This window comes from Cyprinodon tularosa, unplaced genomic scaffold, assembly GCF_016077235.1.
Source record: "Cyprinodon tularosa strain WSP-4 unplaced genomic scaffold, ASM1607723v1 ctg226, whole genome shotgun sequence".
NCBI lineage: Eukaryota > Metazoa > Chordata > Actinopteri > Cyprinodontiformes > Cyprinodontidae > Cyprinodon > Cyprinodon tularosa.
This window is the reverse complement of record NW_024038844.1, coordinates 1013790-1027791: the sequence shown is the minus strand read 5'-3', so window position 1 is coordinate 1027791 and position 14002 is coordinate 1013790. Positions and strand designations below refer to the sequence as shown.

At 39.5% G+C, this 14002-nt stretch overlaps 1 protein-coding gene across 1 annotated transcript; it reads left to right on the top strand.

Annotated features, from left to right (window-relative positions):
• Positions 1-4727: 4727 nt before the first annotated feature.
• LOC119784444 (erythroblast NAD(P)(+)--arginine ADP-ribosyltransferase-like) lies at positions 4728-13782 on the top strand. Its single transcript, XM_038286493.1, has 3 exons — positions 4728-4806; positions 11047-11131; positions 12356-13782. The coding sequence occupies exons 2-3, from the start codon at positions 11057-11059 to the stop codon at positions 13139-13141; spliced, it is 861 nt and encodes a 286-aa protein (XP_038142421.1). The 5' UTR covers positions 4728-4806; positions 11047-11056; the 3' UTR covers positions 13142-13782.
• The last annotated feature ends 220 nt before the right edge of the window (positions 13783-14002 follow it).

Below are 14002 nucleotides of genomic sequence, written 5' to 3'. Positions count from 1 at the left end.
GCCGGAAAATCGTAAGACATTTTAAACACTCCACGTTAGCTTTCTCACGGCTGGAAGATATTCAGCTGCAGCTCAACCAACCAACAAAAAGATTGCAACAGGATGTACAGACCCGCTGGAACAGCACATTTTACATGATACAGTCTCTCATTGAGCAGAAGCGTGCTCTTGGAATATTTGGATCTGAAAACGAGCTTCCAGAGAATCTCGCCGCTCACCAGTGGGCACTTTTGGAAAAAACTGTCACTGTTCTGGCTCCGTTTGAAGAGCTTACAAGAAAAGTAAGCTGCTCTGATGCATTGGCATCAGATGTGATCCCTTCTGTGACTGTGCTTCTCAGAATCCTGAACAGAGAAACTGATGATGATCAGGGTATCAAAACAATGAAGTCGACCTTAGCTGCAGCTGTGAAGAGGCGCTTCACTGACATGGAGAAGATCCCCCTCTACTGCATTGCAACTCTACTGGATCCAAGGTAAAAGTCTGCCTATTTTTGTTTAGCATATTAGAATATGATCAAAACAGAATCAATTAAGCTAAAACGTTTTGAAAAATGTAATTAAACATTTATTTAGAATAATGCAATTGCACTTATGGCATTTAACATACAGTACTACACAATAAGCTTACTTTAAGTTACATGATATGATTTACAAATTTTTACCTAACAATTTAAACACTAGCCTATCCATAAAAAGGAAATTTATTTTATTTTTTTCTGTTGTAGGTACAAAGATCGTTTTTTCTCATACGTCAACATTGCCATGGATGCCAAAGAAATGCTGAAGGTGGAGTTGCAGAGTGTGAATACAGGAGAGCCAAAGGAGAATCTTGAAGAGCCACCCGCCAGAAGGCTTCATATGACACAAGCTAGCAGCAGTCTGGACAGAGTTTTTGAGGAGATAACAGAAGAACAACAGTCATCTTCAACAAGCCATGCCACCCCAGTGGGTCCCTGCCATTCAGTTAGAGACCTACCTTGGAGAGACTACAATTGCTCGAGAAGAAAACCCACTGCAGTTCTGGGGTGTTAATAAAATTCGGTTTCCTGCTTTGGCTAAAATGTCCCAGAGGTACCTCTCAGCTCCATGTACCAGTGTAGAAAGTGAGAGACTTTTTAGCTCAGTTTCACACATCATAAATGAAGAAAGAAACAGATTAAGTGCAGCAAATGCAGAGATGTTGCTTTTCATCAAGAAAAACTTGCACCTCACTTTCTTAAAATAGGTTCCAACCTAAAAGACAAGCTTTACAAAAAGCATTATGTAATTAATCAGTTACACATTCACAGTTTGTGTTCATTATACACTCACCGGCCACTTTATTAGGTACACCTGTCCAACTGCTCGCTAACACTTAATATCTAAGCAGCCAATCACATGGCGGCAACTCAGTGCATTTAGGCATGTAGACATGGTCAAGACAATCTCCTGCAGTTCAAACCGAGCATCAGTATGGGGAAGAAAGGTGATTTGAGTGACTTTGAACGTGGCATGATTGTTGGTGCCAGAAGGGCTGGTCTGAGTATTTCAGAAACTGCTGATCTACTGGGATTTTCACGCACAACCATCTCTAGGGTTTACAGAGAATGGTCTGAAAAAGAAAAAACATCCAGTGAGCGGCAGTTCTGTGGGCGGAAATGCCTTGTTGATGCCAGAGGTCAGAGGAGAATGGCCAGACTGGTTCGAGCTGATAGAAGGGCAACAGTGACTCAAATAACCACCCGTTACAACCAAGGTGGGCAGAAGAGCATCTCTGAACGCACAGTACATCAAACTTTGAGGCAGATGGGCTACAGCAGCAGAAGACCAAACCGAGTGCCACTCCTTTCAGCTAAGAACGGGAAACTGAGGCTACAATTTGCACAAGCTCATCGAAATTGGACAATAGAAGATTGGAAAAACGTTGCCTGGTCTGATGAGTCTCAATTTCTGCTGCAACATTCGGATGGTAGGGTCAGAATTTGGCGTCTACAACATGAAAGCATGGATCCATCCTGCCTTGTATCAACGGTTCAGGCTGGTGGTGGTGGTGTCATGGTGTGGGGAATATTTTCTTGGCACTCTTTGGGCCCCTTGGTACCAATTGAGCATCGTTGCCACTCCACAGCCTACCTTAGTATTGTTGCTGACCATGTCCATCCCTTTATGACCACAATGTACCCAACTTCTGATGGCTACTTTCAGCAGGATAATGCGCCATGTCATAAAGCTGGAATCATCTCAAACTGGTTTCTTGAACATGACAATGAGTTCACTGTACTCAAATGGCCTCCACAGTCACCAGATCTCAATCCAACAGAGCATCTTTTGGATGTGGTGGAACGGGAGATTCGCATCATGGATGTGCAGACGACAAATCTGCGGCAACTGTGTGATGCCATCATGTCAATATGGACCAAACTCCCTGAGGAATGCTTCCAGCACCTTGTTGAATCTATGCCACGAAGAATTGAGTTAGTTCTGAAGGCAAAAGGGGGTCCAACCCGTTACTAGCATGGGGTACCTAATAAAGTGGCTGGTGAGTGTATGTTCAGTTATATGTTTAATTTGCCTATAGATAAAAACTGTGACAAGGCTGTTAAAACTATTCAGTAAATGTTAAAATTTATGTTAAACTAACAGGGTTGGTTAGACTAAAAGTGATGCTCTATGTCTTAAAATATAAAAAGAGGACAGATGTATACAATTAAAATACACCAAGTGTATTTCTGTTTGAGCCAAATGAAAATAAAAAATTTTCAAATTAATTCTGAGGAGTTAATGGCACTTAATATTACTCGGTATCGGTACTCAGTATCGGCAAGTACTGAAGTTGAAGTACTTGTAATCGTACTTGGTTTGAAGAAATCTGGTATCGGCACATCCCTACCTGGGAGAGCTGATTTTCTGAGTGAAATCTCTGAAGTCTGCAGATTATAATTATTTGCTGCAGAGTTGTTTGTGGCAGGGTTTCAATTGTTAGTCTTAGTATTTTGGACGAAAGAGCTTTTTAGTCTTAGTCACAATTAGGTCATTTCATATGCCAAAGTTTTAGTGAATATATATACAGCATATATATATATATATATATATATATATATATATATATATATATATATATATATATATATATATATATATATATATATATATATATATATATACATATATATATATGGCATTGAACGTGAAGAAATAACAGTATTTCCTCACAACTCTGTCCTCTCTGACCACTTTTTAATAACCTTCAGGATTAGTCCTCCCCCAGTCCTCCCCCAAAAGAGGGTTTCACTTTAGCAAGTCATTATCAGATAGTGAAGTTATAAATTTGAAAAATATGTCTCACTTTCTCTTCCCTCTGTGTTGCTAAACAGTGCTGTAGAGTGCAAAGCTTAGTTTATTCCCCTTCACAGGTTGATGATATTGTTCATGTGGTTGCTAGTTCTCTGCAACGCAGCCCCTTTTTTTTATCCAGAATGTTCACACAGAACTTTTCATAGTCCTCCTTCTTTTCAAAAACAAAAGTGAAATCCTCTGCTGGAGAATATTCATCGTACACATCATCCCATGACTTTGACACCAAAACAGTGTCAGTAAGCTTGGGAGTTGATCGGACGGAAAGCCGGACTGTCACCCTAGTGGCAGCGTATGGTGGCACCTATGGTGGCAGCGTAGTGGTAGCTCCCACCATTGTGGCAGCATTGCGGCCGCTTGCCCTCTGCCACTACGGTGGCAGTGTTGTGACCGCTGCCAGCAGAGACTGCCACCATAGTTGCCGTTGCCACTATGGTGGCAGTCTCTGCTGGCGCAGCTGCCATTATGGTGGCAATCTCTGCTGGCGCAGCTGCCATTATGGTGGCAATCTCTGCTGGCACAGCTGCCACTATGATGGCAACATGATCGCCTCTGCCACTATGGTGGCAGTCTCTGCTGGCAATGCTGCTACTATGGCAGTCCACTATGGAGGCCACTATGGAGGCCACTTATTGGCAGATAAACTACTTCATTCCATCAAGCAATTGTGACTTTATGTCAGGTTTGATACCGTAACATTCAATTAACAAACTCTGGAAAGAAAGACAAAGACAGTTAGATGAGTTTTACTCACGAGGAGAGTGCCCCAGAGACGTATTTCAGTTACAGTCTCTAACACACTCTGAAAAACGCTCTGGCCCCCCTCGCATATTTATTGAAGGAATTTTCCCTAAGATTAAAAATTGGCGCTATCAGCTTCTAAAGGGAGGGGAAACACAGAGCTGGAGCACCTAGATACAATTTTCACAACATAACGGTGAGATAGGAACATTCCATTCTTATCTTCGTGTGCATGTAGCCTTTGCATGCACACAGGCTGCAGCCGGGCTGGTTTTTTTTCTATGGGAACCAGCAGTGTATGAAAAACATCAGGTTATAATGTTTTAAGTAGAAAAGCAGTTAAATGTAATAAAATATATACATGATTTTCCAACACTTTATAAAAGGTTTTATGCAGGTTACATCACAATATTAAAAAAAAACATCTACTTAAAGGTACTATAGATAAGTTATTTGCCAAACCAGATGGCCCCAAAACCCACAGAAACCACCAAACAACTAAAAAGCTAGCAAAATCACAACTATATAAACTATATTTACGTACACCCAATGAAAAAAATAAAGAAAAAGTAGGAGAAAACAATCACAAAGATACCTCACACATGAGCTCTCTCTTCTATTCACTCCACTCGGGATCCTCCCACACAGGAAGAAGAAGAAACATATTCAAATTTTAAGAAAAGTGCTCTCTCCATTTTGTGGCAGAACCAAGAGAAGACTCTGAATCAGGGTGAGTGTTCTCCCTTTCCTCTCTGCTTGCTTATTTTTGCTCTAACATTAATTGATTTTAAGGAATGAGAAGTTTTTTAACAACTATTTTAAAGCTGAAGTTATTAGGTAGTTCTGTTGAACTGGTACCATTTCCTTTAGTGTCCTGCTGCTTTCTTCACTTGTTAGATTATGCTGACATCAGAAACTCAGACAATCCTTTTAAATGGAGAATTTAGCTCACCTGGGAGAGCTGATTTTCTGAGTGAAATCTCTGAAGTCTGCAGATTATAATTCAGTCGCTGCAAAGTTGTTTTTTGCAGGGTTTCAATTGTTAGTCTTAGTATTTTGGATGAAAGAGCTTTTTAGTCTTAGTCACAATTAGGTCATTTCATATGCCAACGTTTTAGTAAATATATAAACAGCATATATATATATATATATATATATATATATATATATATATATATATATATATATATATATATATATATATATATATATATAAATGTACATATATGGCATTGAAAGTAAAGAAATAACAGTATTTCCTCACAACTCTGTCCTCTCTGACCACTTTTTAATAATCTTAAGGATTAGTCCTCCCCCAAAAGAGGGGTTCACTTTAGCAAATTATTATCAGATAGTGAAATTATGAATTTGAAAGAATCTGTTTCACTTTCTCTTCCCTCTGTGTTGCTAAACAGTGCTGTAGAGTGCAAAAGCTTAGTTTATTCCCCTTCACAGGTTGATGATATTGTTCATGGGGTTGCTAGTTCTCTGCAACGCAGACCCTTTTTTTTTATCCAGAATGTTCACATTGAAATCCTCTGCTGGAGAATATTCATCGTACACATCATCCCATGACTTTGACACCAAAACAGTGTCAGTAAGCTTGGGAGTCGATCGGGCGGAAAGCCGGACTGTCACCCTAGTGGCAGTGTATGGTGGCAACTATGGTGACAGCATAGTGGTCGCTCCCACCATAGTGGCAGCATTGTGGCCGCTTGGCCACAGTGTTGTGACCGCTGCTAGCAGAGACTGCCACCATAGTTGCCGTTGCCACTATGGTGGCAGTCTCCGCTGGCGCCGCTGCCACTATGGTGGCAGCATAGTCGCTGATGCCACTATGGTGGCAGCATGATTGCCACTGCCACTATGGTGGCAGTCTCTGCTGGCGCCGCTCAAGGTGAAGTTGATACTTCAACTTTTACCAGACTTAAACTTTAAACTGCAGTATCTATACTTCTACTTAAGTAACAAATGTGGGCACTTTTGACACCACTGTTCCACATTCGTCAGAGCCAGTAATGCTTTAAACATTGATAAACAGCATCTAGTGTGTGTAGTGCTTGTAAGATTTGTATTAATGTAGCAAGAAATGCTGCTATTCTCTTTAAACTCACATTAAGCATAAAAAAGAGCATGCATATTTTTGCATGGGACCAATGACATCAGATCAATGAAACTTAAGACTAATAATGTCCCTACCAAAGTTGAAATCAAAACTACGCCCTTGCCCAAAGCCATAGCTTAGTTGAACCATCCATCGCACCTGCTCTTAGCAGTAATGATTTTATAGGATCCTTTATAAATAAGATTAATCTTATTAATAATAAGATAATTAGCACTCCTCTATCTACGATTGAGTTATTTCTCGAAGACGAGACAGCAATGGTAGCCATAGAATCTGAACCGGGTTTAGACTGCTTTGATCTATATGAACTTTCAAAGTTAGCAAAACTATTGTCTTCATCTAAGCCTTCAACATTTATGTTAGATTATGTTATGTTATTTAAGGAGGTATTCCCTTTGATCTCCTCTTAAATGGGATTAATCGATTTCTGTTACAGGGATATGTACCAAAGGCTTTTAAGGTTGCTGTAAGTGTCCTGACCCAGATAACTTGGTAAATTATAGACCTATATCCAATCTTCCTTTCTTATCTAAAATTCTTGAGAAAGTAATTGCCAAACAAGTGTGCGACCACTTCCACCATAATGAACTTTTTGAAGAGTTTCAATCTGGCTTTAGAGCTCATCATAGCACTGAAACAGGTGAAAGTTGCTAATGATATTCTCCTGGCCTCAGATAATGGACTTGTATCTGTACATGTATCTCAGTGCTTCATTTGATACAGTTGATCATAATAGACTTGAATATTTTGTAGGAATTAAAGGAACCGCACTAGACTCACTTTAAATCTTATCTATCTGATCAATTTCAGTTTTTTCACGTTAATGTCAAATCTTCCTTGTCATGTTGGCTTTCAGGGATCTAACCCACATGCAGAACACTCAGAGGCTGGGAAAAAGTTCACAAGTTTATTGAAGAACTATTCACAAATAAAGAACACTGGTTCTAGGATAAACTGGGTCCGGGTCTGGTCACGACTGGTTTTCACTGCAGAGAGGGACAGATTGGTTAGCAGTCTTTCAGTGACCTTGCTGGTTGGGTGTTTGCAGGTCTATACCTGATCAGAGATGAGCAGAGCAGTAGAAGGGGGGAACCAGGAGGGTCCAGAGGCTGAAGGCAGGCAGAGGGCTAGGCAGAGGCAGGGCAGAGCAGATAATCTTACTGAGCAGGTTCAGAGCTTCTCTCTCAGTTCTTGCTGAGAGCCGGCAGGCAGGTTTCAGACTGAGTTGGATTTCCAGGGTTCTACTGAAAACAGACAGCTTGGTCTCACGTTTGAGAAACCCTTCCAGGTCTTCAGGTTTCCAGGAAGGTTCTTCCTGAGAAGCAGAGAGGACAAAAAGCAGATTAGGTTCAGGTTCAGGCTTAGGGGAGTCAGAGATTCAGACAGGCAGGTTGGCTCAGGCTTGCTAACCATAACTGGCAAACACTCTGGCATCGGATTGTGGCTCTGCCCCTCCTTAAATGCTGGTCCCCTGATGAGCTCATGAGCCGCAGGTGTGGTAGTCAGCTTCAGCCCCAGGAGACCTAGAACGCCTTCTGCTGGAGAAAGGTGGACAGACCTCCAGATCCCAACATTCCTTATGCTCAAGGGTTACCTGTGTAGTACCACATGGATCAGTGCTAGGATAAATTCTGTTTGCTATATATATATATATATATATATATATATATATATATATATATATATATATATATATATATATATATATATATATGCTCCAATTGGTAGAGTTATTAGACAGCATCAAATTAATTTTCACTGTTATGCTGATGATACGTGTATAGGTACAGTATATCTGTCTATAAATCCAGATAAAGCTAAATTATTACATGGATTACAGGCATGTCTTGAAGAAATAAAAACCTGGATGACTCTTAACTTTTTGCTTCTGAATGCAGAGAGAAGTTAAAATCTTTGGACCAGAATCTTTGAAAAATTAGCTGATCAGTCAGTCACATCATTTGGATGAGATTAAACTGATTTCAGTTAATAAATTAAAATATATTGGTGTCATTTTTGATCAGGACCTGTCATTTCAATCCCATATCAAAGAGGTTTCTAGAATTTCCTACTTTCAGCTTTGAAAGAAAATTGCAAAAATTAGAAATATCCTGTCCAGGGGTGATGCTGAGAAACTAGTACATGCATTTGTTACTTAAAGGCTAGACTATTGTAATTCTTTACTCTCAGGAAGTCCACAAACTGTAGTTAAAAGCCTTCAGCTGATCAAAAATGCTGCAGCCAGAGTTCTGATGAAAATTAAAAAGAGAGATCATATCTCTCATATCCTAGCTTCTTGTTAAATCCAGAATAGAATTTAAAATCCTCCTTCTCACATATAAAACCTTAAATGGCCAAGGTCCATCTTTTATCAGGGATATGACTGTTCCTTATGTCCCTAACAGAGCATTTCGCTCTCAATCTGCAGGTTTAGTAGTGGTTCCTAGAATTTCTAAAAGTAGAATGTGAGGCAGGTCTTTTAGTTATCAGGCTCCTCTCCTGCGTAACCAACTACCAGTTTTAGTCTGTGAGGCAGACACCCTGTCTACTTTTAAGGGTAGACTTAAAACTTTCCTTTTTGATAAAGCTTAGTGGCTCAGGTTATCCTGAGCTATCTCTATAGTTATGCTGCTATAGGCTTAGACTTCTGGAGGACATAGGGACCCCTATTTCATCATTCTTTATTCTATCTCTATTCTCCCACTCTGCAGAATCTGTTAGTTCAATCTCTAACGTTATGCTCTCTCTGGTTTTCCTCAGAGTAGCTTTGCCTCGTCTGTTCCTGTTTGGCTGTGACGCCATCCTGGAGAGAAATATCAGCTGTGCTGCTGCCATCAACAACTTTGTTTATAAAGGTTGAAGATCAGCCTGTTTTTCCAGTGTAGTCCTGTATCTCTGACTGTAACCGGTTGGAGGTGCTCTCTTCATCCTCTGACATGGGAGTTGGCTTGGAGCTCATCTGCCTGGCTGTGTGTTTCCTGGACGGGGCTGCCTTTTACAATTGCTTTTTGTATCTCTGCTTCTGTCTCCTTGTACCCTAGTCAATTCAATTCAATTCAGTTTATTTATATAGCGCCAAATTCACAACACATGTCATCTCAAGGCACTTTACAGTTCAACCAGATCATACAGTCAAATTGATACAAAGTTTTCTATCTAAGCAAAACCAGTTGATTGCATCGACTCAAATACAATCCCTCACACTAAGCATGCTTCAGCAGATGGCCGCTCACACAGAGCCCGGTTTTGCTGGAGGTTTCTTCCTGTCAAAAGGGAGTTTTTCTTCTCCACTATCACTACAAGCATGCCTAGTGTGAGGGATTGCATTCGAGTCTAAGAGTTGATGCAATCAACTGGTTTTCCTTAGATAGAAAACTGAATCAATTTGACTGTATGATCTGGTGAACTGTAAAGTGCCTTGAGTTGAAATGTATTGTCACACGACAACCATGAGCAAGACTTCTACAATGTGGTTTTACTGGGTTTGATTATTAACATGGACGCGATAGTGACTGCTGCTGCGTAAAGTCCACACTTGCACAAAGCAGGCCAGACACCCACTCACTCGTACTAGGTGTACAACGTAAGCCTGAGTGTTGTAAAAACAGCAACATAAAACAATAAAATGTAGAGGCAGAAAGGCAGTTCTTTAAGAATGAATACATGAAAGCTCAGTTCTGTGTAAGCATTCACTGTGAGTCTACGTGGCATTAGGGCAATAAAATGGAATAATGTAATATATGTAAAACCCATCATGCACCACAACATATTTTTGGAAAATATACAAACATAAATCCAACAAATAAAAGATTTTAGTTTGGTTTAAAGAAAGCATTTTAGTTTTATCATAATTTAGTTTGTTGCAAGGATTTTACAGTTTGAAGAAATAAAAAATTACACCATATGCCAACCATCACAAGGATGTTCATGACAAGGAAAATTGCATGCATCATTTATGTAGTTAACATGGTATTACTTTTTGAGCTCCTTGAGTTATTTACTGTCACAGGTAGGTGCTTCGGCCAGAGTGTAAGTTTTGGGGCCAGTATGATTTAAGGAGGTTCGGCCCTTGCACGCTGAAATTAAGACCGGCCCACCTGGCAAATGCCTTGAATCACAGATTACCAGTCCGAGCCTAAACACACACACTCACACGCACACACAAACATTTACACAGTAAGCTATCTGTTTAAACTGAATATAAAACCAAAAGAGACGAAAAGAAAATTTGCATGTGTAGATACTTGTCTCAGAATAAAGTACTTAGACTGTTCTTAGTCTCTTTAGCAAACTTTGGATAGGTTTACACTACACAGCAAGCAGCTATGCATGAGTGCAGTCAATGGGTCTCCTTTTAAGTTTCACACAATTTTTTTAAAGCATTGTGGTGCGTGTGTAGGTTTGCTGGTTGTTGGATTCTTTTTTAAAAGTAAAGTAAATATGAAACTATGCAAACCTTTGTCTGGCTGGTTAACATATCTCAACCTCCCAGAGATTTGTGATTTCATTTACAGTAGCAGCAAGTGAAACACTAGCCGAATGGCAGCCCACTTACCTGCAGCTCCCAGCAAAGTCCCCTCCAACTTCCAGCCACTGGCCTTCTCCTGGGCGTGCATTTTTTTTTTTTATCAAACTCCGCCTTTCACTGAATTACACAGTCTGACCAGAAGGGGGTTTTCCTTTAGATGTTAATGTCCGCAAATCATGACAGAAAGGATATGTTAGTACAAAAATTGATGTTTAAAAAGGAATTGTATGGGATCAGCCAAGGGCCCATCAAGCAAGTGGGGAAATTAATGTGCTCCTATCAGTCTAATTTTTTATGTCTTTGCTTTTTGTCTGCAGGAGCTTGAGCATGAAGAGCAAAATGCAGTATTTTGGTTCTCTATGGTTGCTTTTTGTCTGCATGCATCTTGCTGATCCACAGGAGGTAATATGTTATAATTGGTGTAACGCTCTAAGATAAATATACACTGCTACAAAAATAAAGGGAACACTCAAATAACACATCCTACATTTGAATGAATAAAATATTCTAATTGAATACTTTGTCATGTACAAATTGTAATGTGCTGACCACAAAATTACACAAACATCGTCAATGGAATTCATATTTATAAACCAATGGAGGCCTCGATTTTGAGTCACACACAAAATTAAAGTGGAAAGACTGTCATGAACCAGGACACGTGGACCCAGTATTCAATGTGAGACAGTCAGTGGGAAACCTGGAGCTGCGCACTACAGCAACTGCAAGGGGCGGGGTGCAACCATCACTGACACTCTCTGGAGGGAGAAACATAGGTAATTTGGATAAGGTGGGTTTTGAATACAACCCCCATCTGTCAATGTCAGGCCCTCATATAGTCCTTATGGATTCAGTTTCTAACCATTTGGGCAGATACATGCACATTTGTGGCCTTGTGGTGGTCATTTTCCAGGGCTCTGGCACTGCCCCTCCTGTTCCTCCTTGCCCAAAGGAAGAGGTGGCGATTCTGTTGCTGGGTTGATGCCTTACTTTGGCCTCCTTAACATCTCCTGGTGTACTGGCCTGTCTCCAGGTAGCACTTCCAGCCTGTCTCCAGGTAGCACTTCCAGCCTCTGGACACTACAATGACAGACACAGCAAACCTTCTTAATACAGCTCACAGTCCATACAGGTGGCTGCAGTACCTGAGCCACCTGTATGGGTTGTAAAGTCTGTCTCATGTTACCACGAGGGTGAAAGCACGACAAACTATCAAAGGTGACCAAAACATCAGCCAGAAAGCATAGGTACTGACTGAGAAGTGGTCTTTGGTTCCCACCTGCAGAACGACTCCTTTATTGTGTTGAGTTATATTGTGTTGTTTTTGTGATGCCTTTTTTTTTTTTTATCTGAGCAGTGTATATTGAAAAGTGTCTAAAACTACATAAAGTAAAATAATTATTTACAACACCCTGGCAGTTTACTTTTTTATGTTTCATTTATTTTAAACAATGCTGTCTGCCTCCATTTCTTTTAAGATTTTACTTTTAAATATATGATTGTATATTAAGAATTAATTTCTACATTGAAACATAAAACATAATTGTTTTTTATATCCACGTGATGTTAAGACAAATTGATCTGCCTACTGTTTGTTAATCATTGTTTTTTTTCTCTTCTTTCTAGCTTCTTTTCTCCTCCTCCTTTGCTGATTCAGTCGCCATGGACATGGCGAAGAATTCTATAGATGACAGGTATTCTACCTGTGCAAGGAAAATGGAAGAAAAAGTTCAAAGTATCTTCTTTCAAAAAGAAATGGAGAATGAACCATTTAAAACTGTATGGCAATACTGTGTCAAAAAGATAGAAAACACAGAGAATGGAGGTGAGGGTCTGACAAATTATCACAGGGAAGCAATTTGTGCTTATACAGCCGGACAGCCGGAAAACCTCTATTTGACATTCAATAACAAAGTTAGGACCATGCGTGATGCATATGGTTCATCCTTTCCATTCCATTCCTTACATTTCTGGCTGACCACGGCTGTGCAGATTCTCAAAAAATCTGATAAAAACAGATGTTACACAACTTTTCGCAGAACTGATGCTATATTTACTGGAGATTTGAAACAAGAGATCCGGCTAGGTCAGTTTGTTTCTACCTCCTTCGAATCAAATTTAGCTCATTTTGGTACTAGGACATGCTTTAATATTACAACCTGTTATGGTGCTGATTTGAAAAGTTACTCAGAATTTGAAGATGAGAAAGAAGTGCTCATTCCACCTTACGAGAAGTTCAAGATAATTGGAAAGACTACGAAAATCCCTGACTGTGAGATTGTCTATGTTTTAAAGAGTACTGGAGTTCAAAGCAATCTGAATTGCAAACTCGCAAACAAATGTCATGGTGATTATTTTCTTCCAACCCTTATTTATGCGATCGTTACTTTTCATCTCCTCCTAAATTTATAAATTGCTGATCTTTTAAGGGAAAGTTACCATTTAACTCTCTTAAGTGCATAATCTAATTTGAACACAAAGACATTAGGACAGTTGCATACAGCCAATGGGCTATTTCAATACATCTTACAAAATTGGCTTCTGTGATCTTAAAAAAACCAAGATATGTTATTTACAAATTATTCTATATAAAGTCAACCTGATAAGCTATTCGAGGCAGAACCAAATCAGTGCAAATATTGCCTAAAGTTATTTAACTACATAGAACTAGTTTCCAAGAGGTTACCCTAAATACTTTTTAATTGGCATGTTTCATGTCGCCGCTCCTGTTGTTCAACTGAAAATTAGCTTTCTACTGTCAGCAAATACCCTGTACTTCCTTTATTTTGTATGAAATTGATAAGAATGGTATATGTTATGATGTGTTTTGTTTCTATAGTGAATGATTAATATAAAAATATATGCAATGTCTTAGAAGCAGGATGATAAATGTACTGTTTGTAAAATAAAACAGGAATGAGCGAATACAACAGAATGTAAAGCATACATTAGCGTATAACATATAGCATTAATTCCACTTCAGCTTGTGATTTGAAAAATGCAATTGTGCTTTCATAATCGGGTTATAATAAAGTTTCCCATTAATAAAGTTATAGTGTAAGCAAATTTGTGTTTTTTGTAATGGGAAAAAAGTATTCAACTATTCACCCTAGTTGTCATGGTTGGTTTAGGGATTAAACCCACATGCAGAACACCACTGGAGACTGATAAAAAGTTCAACAGAGTTTATTGAAAGCTTTCACAAATAATATCATGGACTGGATTCAGGAAACTGGTCCGGGCAGGATTCTCTGGCGTCTGCTTTGACGGATA

What these genes read in the sequence shown, in the direction of transcription:
- LOC119784444 (XM_038286493.1), top strand. Translation starts at nt 11,057, where the DNA reads ATGAAGAGCAAAATGCAGTATTTTGGTTCTCTATGGTTGCTTTTTGTC. An exon ending in ATCTTGCTGATCCACAGGAG is followed by an intron (nt 11,132 to 12,355) that starts GTAATATGTTAT and finishes TCTTCTTTCTAG; the next exon opens with CTTCTTTTCTCCTCCTCCTT.